Raw genomic sequence first — 22,831 nt, forward strand, 5'->3', positions numbered from 1 at the left:
CCTAGCGTAATAAATTTCAACCTTTGATTTATGTATATCACTAAAAATATTCTACTCCTAGCTTAATAAATTTTGGAAGCCCAATTCCAAAATAGACATGCCTATCAACACAATTAATTCTTGTTATCATTGGTAATAATAATACTAATTTTAAATAAAGTTATAATTTAATTAATTATTATTATTTTTAGCAACTTGAAATGTATAATGAAGTAGGTGTTTCTATACTTAGTATAAATTAATGCCTATAAACATTTATCAACCTGTTAATAATAATAATTTAAAATAAAAGAATAATTTAATTAATTTTTATGATTTTTTTTCCAAACTTTTAATTTATATGCTACATATAAGAAAGAAAGAAATAAGATAGCTTATGGGACATATTGCTTCTTCATCCGCTTGATGTATTCGACTATTTTTCTGTGAAGCCTCACAATAAATGCTCCGAACTTCTCGACGAACCCCTAACTAAATATATTATCCCAAGATCTAGCTGCCAATATATGTGCATAACTTTCCATGTTGTGTTTGAAGGCCTCACATTCGAAAATGAAATGCTTTTCTGTTTCCACTTTTTCAGATGAACAAAAAATGCATACTCTTTCCTCTCACACTTCTTTTGGCCTTTTCCAACATCTTGTTTCACAGTGTAGTTGATAAAAATTAATCCTTAACTGAGCAATATGAACTTTAACTCTCCAAAAAAAATATTGAACTTATCATATACTACTTTTGAACAAATCAACCTAACCTTACCATATGCTTTTGAACCTATCAACATAACCTTACCCTAACTTAAATCTATCAAATATCTTAATTATTTAATAAAAATAATAATAGATAAAATTAAATGATTTAAAAAATTTACCCTCGTGCGGTGTTTTCTTACATGAATTTCAAGTCAAAACACTTCGAACTTACATGAATTTTTCAAGTCAAAACACTTCGAAACCCAGTATATAGAATATATTTTACGTTGTGATGATCATTCCCGTGTGTGTTTCGATACCACTTAGCTTCGATCGAGATAGCTGGGTTGGGTTGGGAAAGAAAATGCTCGAAGTAAACGAAATTTAAACCCACAGCGACGCAAGGCTCCCGCATTAACTCAAATTGTTTCCTGGATATGATGAAGAAGACAGACCGAAACAATGCAGATGAGAATTAACAAAGTTCAAAGGCATTTGATCAATCACTTTCGATGTTCTTTCTTCTCGACCTCATCCTGTTCATTTCCATTGCCTTCATGTAAAAAAAATTCAACACCGTCTGTTCACCAGGATTTTAATGAACTCAAAGCTCCAGTGGCCAGGAAGATTCCAGTTGCAATCGCTGCACATGGGAGGACATGGTACGATCCTTATCAATGGATGTCCAACATCCAGGACCCTGCTCTCACTCGCCATCTTAATGATGAAAATAGTTACACTGAAGCTTTCATGGCAGACACCATACAACTACAGCATCAATTGCAGGCCGAGATGCAATCCAGAATGCCTCCGGAGGTCTCTACTCCCCCAGAGCGCTGGGTTCCCTGGTGGGTTGTGTTTTACTTGTATTGTTATGTTAATTCCCATGATAACTTAGGACGCATTTCTCTTCAAATATGGAATGCCCACTTAAGGATTTAGCCCAAACGCCTGATTTATGCAATGGCCATCGAGGACTTTGCAGCATGCTATTTTATAAATGTCGATGTGGTGCCCACTTGATGGTTTAGCCCAATAAGCTACATCGTGCAATATCTGTTCTGAACTTTCAAGTTTCATCTAGTATTCTTATGTTTATGGTGCAGGGGTGCCCACCTCATGACACAAAAAATCCTAATTAATGCCTATTATGGACTATTGATCATGTATTCGTGCTTGATATTTCTGCAGTATCCGCTTCAAGGTTTCATTTGAAATCTCGAACTCTGCAATATATATGCAGTGTTCACTTCTGATATATCTCAAAGCTGTGCGTTGCCAAATATCCATTGCGAGCATGCAGTGTTTTGCAGTGGCCTTTTCATGAAGTTGCCGAAAACTGAGTTGTGCAATGCCCATCGAGAACTTTTAAATATGTTTTGATATTTAGTGATGTGCCCACTTCATGATTTAACCAAATATTAGCTCACCTGCATAACAAATTCAAGCTCGTATTATTATTTTTCCACGGTTCACTTCTTGTTTCATCTAATGCTTATCAAGAACTTTTTGCAGTTGTACTGTTAAACTTTTAACATCAAAACCTGATTTTTGCAATGATCACCGATAAATTTGAAGCAATTACTATTACTCAGTGTAAATTCAAGGGTCGATGAAACCCTGATTTATGCAATGCCTATCAGGAATTCTTTATCATGTATCATTATTGATCCGGTGAACACTTGATGATTTAACCCAAAACCCTGAATCATGCAATACTTGTTAAGATATTTTAAGGATATACTTTGATTTATAGCTGATGAAACCTAGAGCTTAAATGCAAGGTCTACAGTTGTTAGGTGCCACATTCTAGTGCGTCTTGGAGGATACAAAAGAGTTGGCAAGAGCCTGCATGTATGGTCCTGCCAGCCCTTGTAACAGGGGGGTTTTCCAAATAGCCTAGGACTGGGGGTTTTCTGAATAGCCTCCGAGTACTCTTTGATGTTTGGTGGGCGCACAACTCAAAACCCTGAGTTTATGCTTATATATGCAGTGTCTCTTTGATAACTTTAACCCATAGCCTTGCTTTATGCAGTGCCCATTGGAACATTTCCACCATTTGATGTTGTTAATAGTGCTCCGGTCTTTGGCCCTTGCCGATCCCGTTCAACAACCTTTGAGCACATTATTTGTGTATTGCCTTCTTCAAGATTTAACCCCAGCCCATGATTTATGCAATGCTCATTCAGAATTTTTGAGCTAGCATGTAGTGCCTCATTGAAGATGTAATATCATACCCTAATTTATGCAGGGCTCTCAATAAGAAAACAATAAATTAGCTAACTTTGGTAGTTCCAATTTAAAGATTGAATCTTATACTCTGATTTATGCAACACCAAATTAAATGTTGCAACCTGTGTAGTACACTATTGTTTAATTATACTTTCTGAGTAATTTTTGCATGAACGGGGTATAAATCACAGAGTATGGCAAAATTATCTGTATGATTTCTTCTCTCACCAAATCATATGATCCTCGTGAGCCCATATTTTCGTAGTCGAAAGTCAGTTTCTATGAGCATTTTACTTCACATTCTTAGAATTAACCACATCAATAATGTCAACTTGTTGAACACCAGAAGTTTGAGATATATCGTCTTAAACTTGAAAAGTCAACTCTTTCTTAACACTGCTATCCGCTCATACCTGGACCTGTTAAGCTCATTTTAAATTATAGTCAACTACTGCTATATTAACTGCAGCCCTATCATGCATCAACTTCAATAGTTCACATAATAGTGTTAGTTTTCTATTTCTCATTTCAATATGTGTAGCTATATCATGCTTCTTTTAGCACCTTTTTCAAAGCTTTGGTCCTTTGTCACAATCTCAGCAGTTTCTACTTGAGTATTTTTTTAATACCAGGTAATATATCCCTGGGGAAATCTCCCAGGCACTTCCCTTCATTATACCCCAGATTCTTTAGGGCACAAGGCCAGGACAACAACTAATGAATAGATCTTATATAGCTCATCAACTATTAGCTTATTAAGAGTAAACATGTCACAACTTACGAGTGGAATTTGAACCTTAATGGGGATGGTAAGCATATTTCTCACAAACACCTGAGCTACACCCAATTGACATTGTCTACATTAGTATATATGTCTGTACTTTAATATTTTCGTTGTCCACTTCAAGCTTACAGCGACATCTACAGAATTCATCCAGTGTCCATTGAAGTTCTGTGTGATTTCCGAAGTATCTACTTCAAATGCTTTACAATGTTCCTGGATTTTGCAGTGCCTACCTCAATATCTACTCATACATGGTAATTTCTAAAGTGATCATTTCATGTCATTATTTTTATCATGCAGGTTCTATTACCAACGCATTCCCGAAGGAAAGGAATACCCAGTTCTATGCAGGAGAATGGAAAGACAACCTGGTTTAGCCACATCATTCCTTTATTATGTCAGGAGGTATTACAGGGAGGAAGTTTTGCTTGACTGGAATGAGATTGCAGAAAAATTTGGTATGGCCAGTCACAATTCTATCTCATTCTTATGTATCTTAATATTTTAGTGAATTTTAAAATGCACATCTGATGAACGCCTGAAAGAATGAATTACTAATTTTCAACAGTGAATCTTTGAAACCTTGTCTTTTTATTGTTGATGTTTGTAGCTCAGGCAGGTAATTCTGCACAGGCCTAAGTGTCTAGGCATGCAGAAGTTGCGTAAAGTCTCCTCATGACACTCGATCAAGTGTTGCTATTGTAACTTAGCCTAAGTCTAACTTGGGAAAACACATAATTAATTATGTTAGCTAATTGAGCTAATTTTTTTTGGAAAAGTAAAGCAATTTTCTTTAGTGACTATGTTTTAATCTCAACCATTGATCTCAAGTGAGGCGAAATCTAATCTCGGTTATCAATCATTTTAGAGCTTAGGGTTAGGGATTTAGCTCAATGTAAAGTTATAAAAACATGGTTAAGGAGAGGAGAAAGACACACCATACAACAACAAAAGACCCTGAGAGAGGCATCTTAGTGGTGAGTGGAGAAAGACTTCCATTCTAAGCCCTATATAAGCCCCATGTTAACCCTAAAACCCCTTATTAAACCCTAGATATTGAGTGATTACATTTCTATTGTTACATATATGTAGGTTAGAACCCCTCATGGTCCTAATTTTTTATAATTATACCCCTTGTCGCCTATATACACACACTAAGGAGACCTAGTCTTCGAATTATCAAATATTGTCTTGTACATTGTACTCATTGTAAATTTTACAAGGAGGTTTCCCCATTGAAGAGGATTGCCATTATTGGTTTCTTATCATTTTTGAGGCACAAGTTTCATAACATTTGGTATCAAAGCTCATGATTTTAGGGTTTTGCTGTTTCAAATAGGTCATCGTGGCATTTTCACTATAACTTTTTTTTTTCTAGAATGTTTTAGATGGTGAATTTTGGAGAGTATTGAGTAAACATCTCAGGAAATATCTGGTTCAAATTTCAGATCTTGGTTTGCTATATTTTTAAAAATATGCTCCAAGGAAGTTAGGGATTCTGAAGACTCTTGAAATTAGTCTCAAATAGGTTAGTTTGACATTTTTGCTATAATTTTTCTTCTTTTTTTTGTGAAGTTTTAGATCGTGAAACTTGGACCGCAGTGACATAAAATCTCGGTGAAAATTTGGTTCAAATTTCAAATTTTGGTTCGCTATAATTTCAGATATATGCTCTAAGCAATTATAGGTCCCTAAATGCTCGTGACATCAGTTTAAAATAGGTCAATTTGACATCTTCACAATATTTTTTTTTTTGTGAGGTTTCAGATAGTGAAACATGGACCATATTAAGGATAAATATGTTAATTTTTCAATGTTCTATGCTGGAACAATCACTCAAGCAATTTCTTCTTTCAATAACAATCTCTTTATCCAATTATTTTCAATCACCCAATAACAGTAAGCAGTTGTAGATAGAACAATAAACCATATGCACAATAGAAGATAGCCAAGATCAATAGAGACACATAGATTTTTGGTCAAAGACCAGGGAAAAAAACCCCACAAGGGGGAAAACCCTAACCAAATTCTTTTTCTATTAGATGTTCATCAAATGTTCAATAGAGAGATACATAGTCCAAGTACATCAACAATTTAGTCAAAGGTCAAATCCTTGACCAACCAAGTCAGCCAATCAATATCCAATCAAATATGAGCATCAAGTCAAATCTGGTCAAACTTTAGTTAAACAATTTTTCAATCAAATTCAACAATAGTCAACTCATCCCTAACGAGTCCTTGGTCAGTGGTCGAATTAGCTCCAAAAAGTTCGGTCAACTAGTCAAAGAATGCAACCTTCTTCCCTCAGTCAAACTTCGTCAAAACATAACAAAACGTCCTCCAACAACTCGGTCAAAGTCAATACTTGACCTGTGGTCAAACCCTGCTCAAGTCTGTGGTCAAAGGTAGTCAACATGCCCAAAAAACTGTAGTCAAAGTCCTAGTTAACTCGACCTCCCAAAACATATCCAAAACCAAGTCAAACAAAGTCAAAACTCTCCAGTGAACATTGGTCAAACTGTCCCAAAAACAAAAAACGCTGGTCAACAAAATTACCATCTCTGTCCTTCACACGTGTGAAATCGGCCCTGCAATTTCAGAAGTGTACGAACCAATCAAATGAAGAGAAGATGTGTGATGTGATGTCTCCAAGTGATATCAAGTGAGGTGTATTTATATGTAGTTGAGGAGGTCGAATTTCTCCTTTTAGGCCGACTTGTACTTTTTGTGTTGACTTGGTTCCACATTAAAAATAATATTTTCCCATGGGCAAATTAAATTTTTCCAAGGGTAAGTGGGGTCTCCTTAGGGTTTGTTGGGCTTCTCCAAGGAGGGAATTGCTCCCTCAGCTGCCAATTTTCAACACTTTCTCCACTTTCTCTCAGCTAGGGAGGAATTTCCGACTGTATTATAAGTCTCAACTCAGATGTCTCGTCATTGTCATCGTTGTATCATATCATATGTCGTCTCTGCTCATCTGCTGAACACTCTTGATCTAAAGAAGAAAAATCATCATAGGGGAGATTAATTTGCCACTCTATATCCAATGACAATAGGCGAGATACTATTTACCATGAGAGGTAAGGATCACACAGATAATATTGTCCACTGATCTTCCCACTTGGCCTTCAAGAATCAAATGGTAGAACACCTGCATCCTGACGACATCTATCATTTGTCATAAATGACAAGGATCAAACACGCCCCAAATCACGTCACCCATTGGCCAGATGGGTGGTTTGTTGAAGTTTTTAAGTCTAACAGTTAGAAACCCTCCATGTACTTTTTGATTTATTCCTTCCTACTTTTTCTGATTAATTAACAAGTTATTTACCATGTAAATACTGAAAATAAGCACAAGTACATGCTCAACACATTACCGATCATCAACTGAAGGAAACAGAAACAAGCACACAAATGATACCGTTATTTTTGGACTAATGTCTCCGGAAAAACCCAATGCGGGAAAACCAGTGCAGCTATTTGAGGGTTTGATTTATTAAGCAATTTCAGAATACAATCTGGGTGCCAACTTCTGCTCACCCAAAAGAGAAAAATCTTGGCAGTAGTACCTCTCCTTCAGAGACAGATGCTTTGGCTGAAACCCCAGATAAACACTCCGACAACTCCTCAGCTCCAATCTGCCTCACGAAAAACCCCAACGTCAGCCTCTTCTGCCCTTTGTGTCAACTTTCCCGGCAGTTCCGGCTTTTGCCCTTTGCGTCAGCTTTCCCGGTAGTTCCGGCAATTCCCGACAGTTCCCGTTGTTCTTGGTAGTTCTAGCTTTTGCCCTCTGCGTCAGCTTTCCCTGCTGTTCCGGCAGTTCTGAATGTTCTCGGCAGTTCTGACTTCTGCCCTTTGTGTCAGCTTTCCTGGCTGCTGCGCTGATCCTCCTAACACTATCTTTGCCTCTCTGCTTCTGTATTCACTGCCCCTCAGCTGCAACTCCACATCACTCTCTCAACTTTCTCAGCAAACCCAGCCCCAAAAAGTCGAAAATCTTGATCTATTGGTGTGTTCTCCAAGTGACCCTCAAGCCTCCTCTTATACTTTTCTCGTTGACAGATCAACGACCGAGATTAAGTGCCTAATCAATGACTAAGATTAGATCTGGCTTGATCCATGACTTTTGGACCATTCTAACACAGTTTTATATTAATTCACATTAATATTTTAATTTCCCTAAGTTTAGACTTAGGGACTCTATTAAGAATTGTTAGGATATTCCGACACATAGGAAATAGTTAAGTACAACTTGGTCTAGTTTAGAGTTAGGTAAAGTGTGTTTCTTTACCGTTGTACATTTTGTAACTTACAATCCGACGGTCACGATATGTAGTGATCCGACGGTTCATTCTCTCCTCGGTATTACCGACACTTGATCCGTGGCTTGACACCCGATTGGTCCATGAGTTCTATTTAAAGCGCATGGAGGGTCATTGTTCGGGTAATCCGTGCATGAGAGAAGCTTATGTAAATTTTCATTCTTTGATTAATAAATTGCCTGTAGTAGCCACGTTGGCGCAGGCCGTGGACTGTTTCCCTCTTTGAGGGTTTTAACCACGTCAAAAATACTGGTGTATTGATCTGTGATCTGGTTGTGAGCGGTGTCCTTTTGGTGTTCTTTCTAAGGAACTTACCCTGTAAATTCCTACATGGTATCAGAGCTATTTGAGGGCCGCGTCCGTTGGTGATCCAAATCTGAAGCCGGTAGAACTGCATCCGACTGTAGTTTCCTAGATTTGCTGTTTCTGATTGCTTTCGGGCCGAGAGGACTGCTCTGTTGCATTCAGAGCATCTGTTCCAGTGAGGAACCCCTTTTGTTTCACGCGAAAAGGTTTCCGGTAGCCCTAGCTGCGTCATTTTTCAGATCGGGAGGTATACAATGTTTATTTGCAGTTTACTGTTATTTTCTCTCTGCTTATTTCGGTTTTGGTTTATTTAGCTTTTTTTTTAACCGGATCTATACCTTTCATTTCTGCGTATGCTCTTTGCCCTGCGACTCTGTGCGATCTGGGCAAATCAGAAACAGAAAGGAAGGATTTTTCTCATGCGTATGCTCTTTTCCCTGCACCTTAGTGTGATCTCGGAAAATCAGAAACATTGAGAAAAATATTTTGTTTTTCGGCTAAAGCTAACTTTGAGCCGCAAGGTTCATTTTTTTAATATATCTAGTGTTTTGGCTAAAGTTAACTTCGAGCCGCAAGGTTCGTTTTTCTTTGCATATTCGTGTTGGGTTTTGTGTTTTGTGTTTTGTAGGGAAAAAGAGCTTTCTCAAGGCAAGCACACAAACCAAGGCCCCCCCCCTCTCTCTCTCTCTCAAATTTTTTGTATAGATCAATTGGTTCAAAGCTATTTTAAGAGAGTAGAGGTCTTGGGTTCAAGTCTCCATTTTGTGGGGGCGGATTTTTTCATTCCCGCACATTCGCGCACTTTGCCGGCAACTTCAACAATTTTTTTTTCAAAAAGCCATAACTTCTTCATCCGGAAGCCTTTTTCAGAGCCGTTTTTTTAAAACAGCCTAATTTTTCGAGATCTATCCATTGGAACACTTATTTTCAGCATCTTCAGCTTCAGTTTTAAAAAAAAAAATGGAAAGTCCATGCCAAGTCATTCTTGACAGCACTAACTACTTCCAATGGATAGCCTACATGGAAGATTTACTTAGAAGTAAAGGTCTCTATAGAATAGCCACAGACCAAGAGAAGAAACCAAAAGATGAAGACAAGGCTGCAAAATGGGAAAATAGACAAGATCAAGCACGTGGTTTGATAGGGATGTCTATTTCTCCTGATCTTAGATTCCATATTGCAGAACTTGAGACTCCTCATGAAGCATTGGAAAAACTCACTAAAGTTTTTGGGATTAAAAATGAAATTAGAGCCCATCAACTTGAAAATGAGTTGCTTACATTGGATCCTAATAATTTTTCTTGCATTGAAGATTTCTTGTCCAAATTCAAGACCCTTAGATATCTTTTGGAAGGTGTTAAGGTTAAGAAAGAAGATAGTAACCTTATTTATTCCATCCTTACTAAGTTGGGACCAGCCTACTCTGTATTTGTTTCCACCTTCCATTCTACAAGGGAAGCTTTCATTTGTCAAAGAAAAGACTACAAGGCCCCTTCCTTTGACTCTTTTTGTGATTCTTTAATAAGAGAACAAGAAAAACTCTTACACCTTGGTCTTCTTAATCTTGGAAACTCTTCCACGAAAGCGTTAGCCGCCCAGCAGCAACCAAATTCAAAGAATCCTAAGAAGTCATATCCTCAAAAGAATGGTCCTAAACCAACTCAGCCTCAAAATGAAAGATCATTTCAGCAAAATGATAAGACCAATAAAAACAAATGGAAGAAGACTGATAGACATTGTAACTTTTGTAATCGAGATGGCCACTTAGAATCTAAATGCTTTAAGAAGATGGAAGCCTTGGAAGCCGCAATGAAGAAACATAACATCCATGTGGAGCATACTTCAACTTCAACTTCCGGAATGGCACTTTCTGCATGTCGTTGTCAATCATCTCAGTCTGGTTATGCATTAAATGTATCTTTTCCTCTCCTTCTCATGAGTGGCTCATTGATTCTGGAGCCTCTTATCACATGGCCAAAAACCAAGCCATGTTTTCTTCTTTAAATGATTGTAACACCAAAAATATATATGTTGGTGATGATAGATCTCTTAATGTTGTCGGGACTGGAACTGTTCATCTAGACAATGGTCAGTTTAATGATGTATTATGTGTTCCAACCTTATCCTGCAACCTTCTATCTGTATATCAGATAACTCATTCAGGTGAAGGTAAAATTGTTGAATTTTCACCTCATGATGTTGTAATCAAGGATCTAAGAGATCCTAAACAGATTCTAGCTACTGGTATTGCTGATGATTCCACAAGGTTGTATAAGTTTCACAACTTTGGGTCATCAAATCTTCCCTCAGTATTTGTTGCTCATAATGATGAAGTGAGCAAACTTTGGCATGAGCGATTTGGTCACTTAAACTATCGCTCCCTTCAGCATCTATGTAAAGAAAATATGGTGACAGGTCTTCCTATGGTATCTTGCAGAGATGGTGTTTGTTCCGGATGTGTACTCGGAAAACATCATCGGGACAGTTTTGACAAACGTGCCTCTTGGCATGCCTCAGCCCCTTTACAGCTTGTGCACAATGATTTATGTGGTCCACTTCCTGTTGCTTCATTCTCTCGCTGCAAGTATTTCTTAACTTTCATTGATGATTTCTCCAGACGCACTTGGGTATACTTCTTAAAACTCAAGAGCGAATTATTTAACACATTTTTGGCCTTCAAAGCTTTTGTTGAAAAACAATCTGGACATCAAATTCTTAAGCTAAGAACTGATAATGGTGGAGAATATGTTAAAAACACATTCATCAACTTTTGCACTGAAAATGGAATTCAAATGCAACATACTGTTCCATACACTCCACAACAAAATGGTGTAGCTGAAAGGAAAAATCGCACCTTAAAGGAAATGGCTAATTGTATGCTGCAATCTAAAGGACTCAGTCTTAGTTTTTGGGCCGAAGCAATTAATTGTGCAAATTATATAATCAATCGCACTCCTACTAAGGTTCTAGAGAATATCACTCCAGAAGAAGCTTGGAGTTCCATTAAACCAGATGTAAGTCACTTTCGTGTTTTTGGAAGTGAAGCATGGGCCCATATTCCAGATGAAAAGCATAAAGCTTTAGAACCTAAGAGTGAGAAATGTACTTTTGTTGGATATTCTGAAGATGTAAAAGGTTATAGACTTATTCCATTTAAGTCCAAAAATGTTATCATTAGAAGAGATGTAAAATTTGATGAAAATAAATCGGCCTGCGAGCCTAGTCCGGCGGATGTGCCACCTCTTCCTATCTCTTCTACTTTTGAAAACATTTCTTCTTCAGATGATGAAAGTGAGGATGATAATCCTCCCCCACCTTCTCAGGATCCTCAACTTCCAAGATGGGTCCGTGCTACTCGGGATGCAGCAGGTGATCTTGCCGGTGATCCTACAGATCAGCGACGTACACGTTCTCAGTTTGAAAGAGCCTCTTCTTTACTGGCTCAAGCTCCAGTAAATCATGATCCTGACACTTTTGCAGAAGCTTCAGGCCATTCACATTGGGAAGCAGCTATGAATGAAGAATATCATTCATTGTTGGCAAATGATACATGGGATCTTGTTCCTCTACCAAAGGGACGCAAACTTGTTAGATGTAAATGGGTTTACAGAACCAAGTATGGACCATGTTGACACCTAATCCGAAACGGATGGGTGAACTGGACAGTCATCTAGAAGATGAACTGATCCGTTTTATGTATGTATAAATAATAGTTGGCTAATGAATAAAATTATCAGTTCTTTCTTGCGCTCATTAATTTCTGGAGTTAACCTGGCCTGACATGGTATCAGAGCACAGGTCCCAAAATAGTGTAACTCCTGCTGAGCGCTGCATCATCCTGAGCGATTCCCTGACACTGAGCGCCCTCTGTCCTGAGACTGAGCGCCTCTGTCCTGAGACTGCGTGCTTCTGGCGGTGTCCTGAGACTGCGTACTTCTGGCGGTGTCCTGAGCGCCTCTGGCATGACAGAATATGGTGCGGTGAGCGTGGAATGCGCTGTTGAATGTAAGCTCCGTTACCTTATGCGTTGATGCGTTTCTGCTGTCGTAACCATGGTAAAAGCCTATCCCATTCCATTCAAACAAAACTGATATCAAGTAGTCTATACTGTTGAAATAGTCTCGACTAGGGTTCCTCCCCATCGCTCTCACTCTGCTTTCAACAACAACAGTAGTTTCACACTTGCAGTGTATGGTGACTGCGTTTTTTTGAAAAATGACTGCGTTAAGACTGCGTTGTATTGATGTATATGAAGACTGCGTTGTATTGATGTATATGAAGACTGCGTTTTTGTAATGGTGACTGCGTTTTTGGTATCAGTTCATCTTGTCTGTCTTTTCTCTTTATATCCAATCCAACCATCAACGCTTGCTGTGTGACTGCCACCATTAAAGTCCTTTGCAGTGAGTACCTTCCACGCCTATACGATTCTACTTGGTACTTGACCATGTATGAATACGAAAGCGCTTCTGGAGAAACTCGACCCATTGACAACCATTAATTGGATTAGCCGCTGGCGTCGCTGCCTGTATTCTCAACACCTGACCCTCTGCGGAAATCTTATCACATCCAATTGCTTCTTCTTCCATAACTCCTCTATGTACTTATACGCACCCATGGATGGATTGCTCTTGGATCTGGATGAGCGGGACTCTTAACGGGAGAAACGTGGAGTGTCGAATTAGAAGGGCGGAATTTCTTGGAAGTCGAAAATTCTGTACATGGAATTGCTGTAACAATATGACCTCTTTCGTGACATGGAATTGCTGTAACAATATGACCTCTTTCGTGACATGGAATTGCTGTAATTTGGTTGGTATATGAGCAGAGTATTGTCATTAGCATATGTAAGCGTTGTATTTTTTATGAGTTGTTGATTTGGCAGCACGAGCTTTTAAATATTACACAGCCTCTTTTTGATTGAGCAGTTTTATGCGATGATAGCAGTTTTTGGTTGAGCAGTTTTGGGTCTAAAGCATCTGTAGTATTACATGATATATTGAAGTGATATATTAATACATTGAAGTGATGCCTTGCGCATTTTTTTCAAAACAGTAGTATTGCAGTGATGAAATGCTGATATTTTTTTTTTAGCAAATATTAGAGGGATTTGAAGGCTGTAACGTAAGGATTTTTTATCAGCAGAAGTATTTTTACAGAATGCATTCAATCATCTCTATGGTCGGAATAGTTCTCACTGGCAAGGAGAACTATTCTGAATGGTCCCGGATGGTAAAAAACACCCTCATCTACAATGAGCTGTGGAAAGGAGTGTGTGTCGGAGAAGAAGACAAAGACCCTGTGCAGCCCACATCAGACAAAGAACTCGCCATTTGGGAAAACAAGAACAACAAAGCCTATGCATTGATCGCAGCATCTGTAAATGAGGAAGTAAGTCGTCATATTTCATCCTATTCCAATGCCTTTGAAGCTTTACAAAAGCTGAAAGAACTCTATGATACACATTCTGCACTTGAAGTTGTTCAGCTCATGATTAACCTCTTCACTCTTGAACTGAAAAATAATGATCCTCTTGCTCTTGCATCTGAAATAAAGTCTATAATGCATGATATTAAATCCACTAAGGTTGAGCTGGATATCTCTCTTATTGCCTTTCTCAAAGCACTCTATCCTACCTACTCTAACTATCTTGAGTCTTTACAAGCAAATGGAAATCTTAAAGATATAACCTTTGACACTCTTGTGAAAAAGTTTGCTGAAAGAGAGAAAGCCTTTGGAAAGAAAACAGTCCCTGAATCTTCTGAAGAGACTGTTTGCCTTGCTCATAAAGAAAAGCATCCTGCTCAAGATTCTACAAGAGGAAGAGGTGGACGAAGAGGAAGAGGAAGATACTTCAGAGGCAGGGGGGGTAGACATCCTCAAGCAGAAAAGGAAGATCTGCATTGCATTCGCTGCAAACGAAATGGATCACATGATGCTTCTACATGCAAGCTACCATGGGACAAAGTTGAGCAGAGAAGAAATCAGCAGAAAGGTAAAACTGATGACACAGACAAAGGTAAAGCACCTGAATCGCTCACTATATTGAGGCACAATGTAACATTGGAGTAAATGAAGATTTGTTTAATGCTTCACTTGCTTCTTCGAAAAATGACTGGTTGCTTGATTCAGGAGCAACCTGTCATATGACTCATAGGAAAGATTTCTTTGAAGATTTCACTGACAATGTTGATGGAGCGGTATACTTTGCAGATCAGTCAAAAATCAAGCCATCAGGGCTTGGCACAATCAGGCTTAGACTGCCTGGTCTTCCAGACTTTCTTCTGGATCATGTTCTATATCTCCCACAGCTCAAGGGAAACTTGCTGTCCCTGGTCCACATCCGCCAGCAAGGTCACTCCATTCACATGTTTGATGGCAAGCTTGAGGTAAGAAAGGCATCTGACCACTCACTTGTCATGAGGGGTATAGAAGAAGAAAGACTCCTTAAACTGCAAGGAACCTCTGCTCATGCACAACATTTCTCATATATTTCTCATCATGAAGAAGGTGCACTTCCATCAAGTTTATTATGGCATGCTAGATTTGGACATTTAAACTGTGATAGTCTCCGCTTGTTGAAGAAAAATGGTGTTGCTGGTTTGCTTACAGTTCCTAGAAAACATAAACAATGTGATGCTTGCATTCTAGGAAAGCATAGCAAACAGTCTTTTCATGATTCACATTCAAGAGCACATAGGAAGCTTGAACTTATTCATTCAGATTTATGTGATCCAATGCCTGTTCCTTCTGCAAATGGAAATAAATATATCATGACATTTATTGATGATTACACCAGAATGTGTTGGGTTTATTTTTTGAAGAACAAATCTGATGCTTTTCAAACATTCAAGAATTTTCATAAATGGATTGAAAATGATGCACAATCTCATATTGGGTCTATTCGCACTGATAATGGAAAAGAATATACATCAAATGAATTTGAACACTATCTTCGCCAACATGGGATTAAACATCAAACAACTGTGCCTTATAATCCTCAACAGAATGGTGTAGCTGAAAGAATGAACAGAACAATTTTGAATATGGTACGATCTATGCTTTTCTTCAAAAATGTAAAGACAATGTTTTGGGCTGATGCTGTTCTATGTGCTGCATATATAAAGAATAGATGTCCATCTAGTGCTATAAGAAACAAGACTCCTTATGAATTGTGGTATGGACATGTTCCTTCGGTAAAACATCTCAGGATTTTTGGTTCCACCTGTTATCCTTTAATACCAAAGGTTTATAGAAACAAACTTGGTGCTAGAAGTCGTAAGTGTATCTTCCTGGGGTATTCAAACACATCTAAAGCATACCGCCTTTATGATGAAGTAAATAAAAAGTTTGTTTTATCTAGAGATGTCATTTTTCTTGAATCATCCAAATCTGACAGTGTTGTTGAGTGGCAACTTGATCGCTTGGATAGATTCACAAAACCGAAATCATTCCAAGAGTTTGATAATCAGATTCCACATCTTGAAGGGGGGATTCCTATACTAGATCAACATGTGGAATCTCCTTCTGAAGAACAATCTCCCCTGCATGACACTCCAACAACGGATGATGCTTTAAGTGATGTAATTGATAGAATTGGGAGACTCAATCTTGATTCAGACCCAACTCAATCAACAGAACAGCCTGGACCATCTCAGAAAGGTCCCCCAAAGTGGCTGACAAAGACACTTGAAAGTGTTCATCCTGATGAAATTGGAAAAACAGGAACCAGAAATACAAACCGACAAGATGGAGGTGATGTAGATAACTCTAATTCACCTGTTGATATGGATGTTACTTATGATTGTGAATTGAACTTGTCTACAGATTTTGAACCAACTTCCTTCAAAGAAGCTACTTCTCATGATGAATGGAAAGAAGCGATGCAGAAGGAGTATGATGCCCTCATAAAGAATGGCACTTGGAAGCTGGTTGATCCTCCATTTGGAACCAAACCAATTGGCTGCAAGTGGGTCTACAAGAACAAGTACAAAGCTGATGGCTCACTTGACAAGCACAAAGCTAGGCTTGTGGCAAAAGGTTTTGCACAGAAGGAAGGGGTCGATTATGAGGAAACTTTTGCTCCCACAGCAAAATGGGCCACCATCCGGAGACTCTTTGCACTAGCTGCTCAGAACGGTTGGAAAGTCCATCAAATGGATGTAAAAACTGCATTCTTGAATGGAGATCTAAAAGAGAATGTTTTTATGTCCCAGCCTGAAGGATTTGCTGTGAAAGGACATGAACACAAAGTATGCAAACTTGTGAAGTCCTTGTATGGCCTCAAACAAGCACCACGAGCCTGGTATGAAAAACTAACTGAGCATCTTCTGAAACTCAACTTCAATCATTTTGATCTTGATGATGCAACTTTATTTGTCAAGAAAGTTGGCAAAACAGTTGTATATCTTGTGGTATATGTAGATGATCTTTTAATGACAGGGAACAATGAAAGCTATATTGCATCCATAAAGAAAGAATTAGGAATTTTTTTTGAAATGACTGATTTGGGCTATGTTCATTACTATCTTGGCATTGAAGTAACCCAACATCCAAAGTCCATATTTCTTTCTCAAAAGAAATACATTGGAGATTTGTTAAACAGATTTGGCATGACAGAGTGCAATCCCCTTTGTACTCCAATGGAACAAAACTTGAAGCTCACATCTATTGAAGGAAAGGAATTTGAGGATGCAACAAAGTATAGACAACTTGTAGGAAGTCTCATCTACCTCACTACTACCAGACCAGACATTTCATTTGCTGTTGGAATCCTCTCCAGGTTTATGCAAAAGCCTTGTGAGGGACATTGGTCTGCTGCAAAAAGAGTTCTAAGGTACTTGAAGGGAACTCAAGACCTTGGAATCAAGTATACACAGGTGGACGACTTCAACTTGATTGGATACTCTGATTCAGACTTCGATGGAGACAAAGAAACTGGGGTATCTACTTACGGATATGCTATGAGTCTTGGATCAGGAGCTGTCTCCTGGAGATCACGCAAACAATCAGTACCAGCAGATTCCACAACAGAAGCAGAATATGTGGCAGCAGCTGAAGCAACGAAAGAAATTGTGTGGCTCAGGAAAATTCTTGAAGATTTGCAGGTAAAACAAATACAATCAACTCCACTCATGATTGATAACACCTCTGCAATAAAGTTGGCCAAGAACCCAAAGTTCCATGATCGTACTAAGCACATCAATACTAAATATCATCTGATCTGACATCATGTTGAGGCCAAAACAATCCATCTCCGTCATTGTTCCACAAACGAGCAAATTGCAGACATCTTCACCAAAGCGCTTGGAAGAGAAAAGCTTGAAAGATTCAGAACGATGCTTGGACTCACCAACATCCCTTCAGATTAAGGGGGGGAATGTTGACACCTAATCCGAAACGGATGGGTGAACTGGACAGTCATCTAGAAGATGAACTGATCCGTTTTATGTATGTATAAATAATAGTTGGCTAATGAATAAAATTATCAGTTCTTTCTTGCGCTCATTAATTTCTGGAGTTAACCTGGCCTAACAGACCAGATGGGAAAGTTGATAAACATAAAGCTCGTCTTGTTGCTAAGGGCTTTTCACAGGTTGAAGGCATTGACTACACTGAAACCTTCTCCCCTGTTGCCAAAATGAACTCTATCCGCCTTGTTCTTTCCCTTGCTGCCTCTTTAAAATGGGAAGTCCATCAGATGGATGTTAAATCTGCCTTCTTGCATGGGGACTTGCAGGAAGAAATCTATATGGAACAACCCATTGGCTTCATACAAACAGACTCCAGCCTTGTTTGTCGACTTAAGAAATCCCTTTATGGTCTGAAGCAAGCTCCTCGGGCTTGGTATGCCAAAATGGATAGCTTTCTTTTAGAATCTGGCTTTTCTAGGTGTTATTCTGACAATACTGTCTACACCAAGAAAGTGGGCAACTCCCTTATCATCCTTGTTCTTTATGTTGATGATCTTATTCTTACTAGTAGTGATCACAACCTTATAAACCATGTGAAGTCCAGCCTTAAAAAGAAATTTGAAATGACAGACTTAGGACACTTACACTATTTTCTCGGTCTTCAAGTCTCGCAATCCAAGGAGGGTATTTTCCTTTCCCAGTCCAAGTATGCTTGTGATATTCTTCGTCATTTTCACATGGAAGACTGTAAGCCAGCCCCTTCTCCCTTTCAGTCTGGAGTCAAACTTTCAGTCTCTTGTACTTCTCCTGAAGTTGATGCTACCTTATACCGTCAACTTGTAGGAAAACTCTTGTATTTAACCCATACTCTTCCTGACCTTTCCTTTGCTGTTGGCCTTGTTGCTCGTTTTATGCAAAACCCCCGTGAAAGTCATTGGAAAGCAGCTAAAAGAATACTTCGTTATGTTCGAGGTACAGTACAGTTTGGGATTCATTACAGTGCCAAAGCAGCTCCTCTATTAGTTGGTTTCACTGATTCTGATTGGGCTGGTGACCCTGATGATCGGAAGTCTACTGCCGGTTATGTCTTCACTCTTGGTTCAGGACCTATTACATGGGCTTGTAAGAAACAGGCTGCCATTTCTCTTTCGTCAGCAGAAGCAGAGTATCGTGGTGCCGTGGAAGCTAGTAAGGAAGCCTTGTGGCTTCGTCAGATCCTATCAGAGTTTGGCTTTGAGCAGCAGCATCCAACCACACTTTTGTGTGATAATCAAAGTGCCATTCAGCTATGCAAAGATCCAGTCCAACATCAGCGCAGCAAACACATTGAACTACACATGCACTTCATCGGAAAGCTCATTCATGACCATGTTCTTGAAGTGCAATATTGTTCAACAGATGATCAGGTTGCAGACATCTTCACAAAGGCTCTCACAGAGGCGAAGTTCACTAAACTTCGATATATGCTTGGAGTTCAGGAAGTTGTCACTAAGGGGGGATAGGCTCTAGTGCCTCCTTCCTTCTCCTATTGTGTCATATTTGTAAATCCTTCAACCCTATCCCAAGTTGTTCTTAAGGGGAATGTTAGGATATTCCGACACATAGGAAATAGTTAAGTACAACTTGGTCTAGTTTAGAGTTAGGTAAAGTGTGTTTCTTTACCGTTGTACATTTTGTAACTTACAATCCGACGGTCACGATATGTAGTGATCCGACGGTTCATTCTCTCCTCGGTATTACCGACACTTGATCCGTGGCTTGACACCCGATTGGTCCATGAGTTCTATTTAAAGCGCATGGAGGGTCATTGTTCGGGTAATCCGTGCATGAGAGAAGCTTATGTAAATTTTCATTCTTTGATTAATAAATTTCCTGTAGTAGCCACGTTGGCGCAGGCCGTGGACTGTTTCCCTCTTTGAGGGTTTTAACCACGTCAAAAATACTGGTGTATTGATCTGTGATCTGGTTGTGAGCGGTGTCCTTTTGGTGTTCTTTATAAGGAACTTACCCTGTAAATTCCTACAAAAATATTAATTATTTTAATATCTCCCAAACTGTTTAGAATCTGCCCAAACCCTTGCTGGGTATTGGAGATCTCATGTGCCTTAGCCTCTCCACCAAATTTTGTGGCTAGAGCACATCCGATGCTACCCCAAATCAACACTCCCTCTTAGCGAGGACTGTGCTCTAACAATACTCCTCACTGAGTATTACTCTGATCATTTGGCATCTGTCCCTGATTCTAGGCTTGCTGCCCATCATTTGTACTGCTGCATCCCGTACTGCCACCCATGGCTGTCCTGGGAATCCTGCACTGTAGCTCTCTTTGCCGCTCCATCCTCATCCGTCTCTACTGACATCCGCCAGTCCTGCTACTCCTCTTTGGGGCTCCTATAGCTAGGTATAATCCAAGAGGTTGGGTACCTCGAGGATCCTGTCCCTCATCTTCTGTAGTCCTCCTGACTACAGCTTGATGTCTCCCCACTTTTGCTGAAGTGGTGTGTGTGCACTCATGGCAGAGATAAAGGATCTTGGCCTCCTCCGAGTCTCTCTACTTCCCGCCTGGAAGTTCTCTGTTCGACTCCTGCTGAGTCTACTTCCCATCTGGAAGTTCTCTGTTCGACTCCTGCTGAGTCTACTTCTTGTCTGGAAGTTCTCTGTTCGACTCTTGCTGAGTCTCTCTACTTCCTTCCTGGAAGTTCTCGGTTCGACTCCTGCTGAGTCTCTCCACTTCCCGCCTGGAAATTCTTGGTTCGACTCATGCTGAGTCTCTCTACTTCCCATCTAGAAGTTCTCTTTTGAACTCCCTTTGAGTCCCGATTTGCCACTTGGAAATCCTTCTGCCAACGTCAAGTTGCCCCTCTCTATTCGTCTCTGCAACAACAACATTGATCTAGATTCCTTGGCTAGAAATCCGCCTCAGCAGCAACTCCCTCTACCTTGGCCTTGCCATGTTAGGTACTGTTCTGACTACAGTGCCCCACTAGCTCCGCTCTGCAACTTACCCACAGCCTCCTAAACCCCAACAACCTGAAGGTTAGAGCTCCTAGGCTCTGCGCAATCCCGACACCAGCAAATCAACTTCCTCAGCCAACTGCGTCAGCCCTACTGGCGTCTGCGTGAGCCTATCTTTACCTCCCTTAGCCTCTGCGCTGCCTCTTCTTGGCTCAAACTTGATGACGTAGGCACTGTGTCACCCCTTCCTTGTTGCTTCTCTGCTAGGAACAACTTCTGTCACTCAAGATAGTTGTTTTTTGCTGTTGCTGCTCTCCTCGGCTGATGTCCTCAGTTCTCGTGTGATCTGTAACCACGCTCTGATACCATGTTGAAGTTTCTAAGTCTAACAGTTAGGAACCCTCCATGTACTTTTTGATTTATTTCTTCCTACTTGTTCTGATTAATTAATAAGTTATTTACCATGTAAATACTTAAAATAAACATAAGTACATGCTCAACACATTATTGTTTATCAACTGAAGGAAACAGAAACAAGCACACAAATGACATCGTTATTTTTGGACTAATGTCCTCGGAAAAACCCAATGCGGGAAAACTGGTGCAACTATCTAAGTGTTTGATTTATTAAGCAGTTTCAAAATACAATCTGGGTGCCAAATCTGGCTCACCCAATAGAGAAAAATCTCGGCAGTAGTACCTCTCATTCGGAGACAGATGCTCTGGCTGAAACCCCCAATAAACACTCCGGCAACTCCTCATCTCCAATCTGCCCCATGAAAAACCCCAGCGTCTACCTCTTCTGCCCTCTGCGTCAACTTTCCCGGCAATTCCAACAGTTTCGGCCATTCCCGGCAGTTTCGGCTTCTGCCCTTTGCGTCAACTTACCTGGCAGTTCCGACAGTTTCGGCTTCTACCCTCTGCATCAGCTTTCCTGGCTGTTCCAGCAGTTCTCGGCAGTTCCGGCTTCTGCCCTCTGCGTCAGTTTTCCCGACTGTTGCGTTGATCCTCCCGACACTATTTCTGCCTCTTTGCTTCTATATTCACTGCCTCTCAGTTGCAACTCCAGATCACTCTCTCAACTTTCTCAGCAAACCCAGCCCCAGAAAGTCGAAAATATTGATCTCTTGGTGTGTTCCAAGTGACCCTCAAGCCTCCTCTTATACTTTTCTTGTTGACAGATCAACGACCGAGATTAAGTTCCTAATCAACGACTAAGATTAGATATGGCTTGATCCATGACTTCTGGACCATTCTAACACAGTTTTATATTAATTCACATTAATATTTTAATTTCCCTAAGTTTAGACTTAGGGACTCTATTAAAAATATTAATTATTTTAATATCTCCTAAACTGTTTAGAATCTGCCCAAACCCTTTCTGGGTATTGGAGATCTCATGCGTCTTAGCCTTTTCACCAAATTTCATGGCTAGAGCACATCCGATGCTACCCCAAATCAACATGGTTATCTCGACAAGCCCAACGTGTGGGTAGGATGCATCCTAGGGTATACTTAGTCAAGTCCTAGACTTGACAGTAGGCAACATATACCACTTGCCATGGGTGGCAACACTTAGACATGCCTCGGGAACATATACAACTTTTATAAGCGGCAAGGTTCAGACATCCCTCCAATAACAATAGAGTAGTAGGGCACATATACAACTTATCACAAGTGACAAGGATCAGACTCACCCTAGCACCCTTAACCCCAGGAGCTCTCTGGCTCCATTCCCCTGCCTGGGAGCTCCAAAGACAAGGGGGGAAGTGCATAGCTTAGTGTTCTCGATCAGCCATGACCACTTCCTGGAAGGGTCACCTCCATTAGTCCAAGCTGCTCTTTGAAGACCAAGAACTTCTCTTTCGGCAAAGGCTTGGTGAGTATGTCGACTATCTGCTCATTAGTCGAAATGTGATGGATTCTCATGACTCCTCTCTGTACCATATCCCGGATATAGTGATATTTGATCTCAATATGCTTGGACCTGTCGTGGAACATGGGATTCTCTGAAAGTCAAATCCCACTCTTGTTGTCGTAGTATATCACATACGTATCCAATACCTTCTCAAACAACTCTCCAAAGAACTTCCTCAACCATACTGCCTCACAGCTAGCCATGCT

General features: G+C 39.9%; 1 protein-coding gene across 2 annotated transcripts in view; it reads left to right on the forward strand.

Annotated features, from left to right (window-relative positions):
- Positions 1-966: 966 nt before the first annotated feature.
- Positions 967-22,831, forward strand: part of LOC149259032 (Prolyl oligopeptidase family protein) — a 369,520-nt gene continuing 347,655 nt past the window's right edge. For both annotated transcript variants that reach the window (XM_089417209.1, XM_089417216.1), the window contains exons 1-2: positions 967-1,540; positions 4,009-4,166. In XM_089417209.1, coding sequence (XP_089273335.1) covers positions 1,155-1,540; positions 4,009-4,166 — 544 coding nt within the window. In that variant the 5' untranslated portion in view covers positions 967-1,154. The remainder of the gene's footprint in view (positions 1,541-4,008; positions 4,167-22,831) is intronic.

This window comes from Pinus tabuliformis, chromosome 6 (genome assembly GCF_031772625.1).
Source record: "Pinus tabuliformis cultivar Carrire ecotype Pingquan chromosome 6, CPIR1, whole genome shotgun sequence".
In the NCBI taxonomy this organism is placed as follows: domain Eukaryota; kingdom Viridiplantae; phylum Streptophyta; class Pinopsida; order Pinales; family Pinaceae; genus Pinus; species Pinus tabuliformis.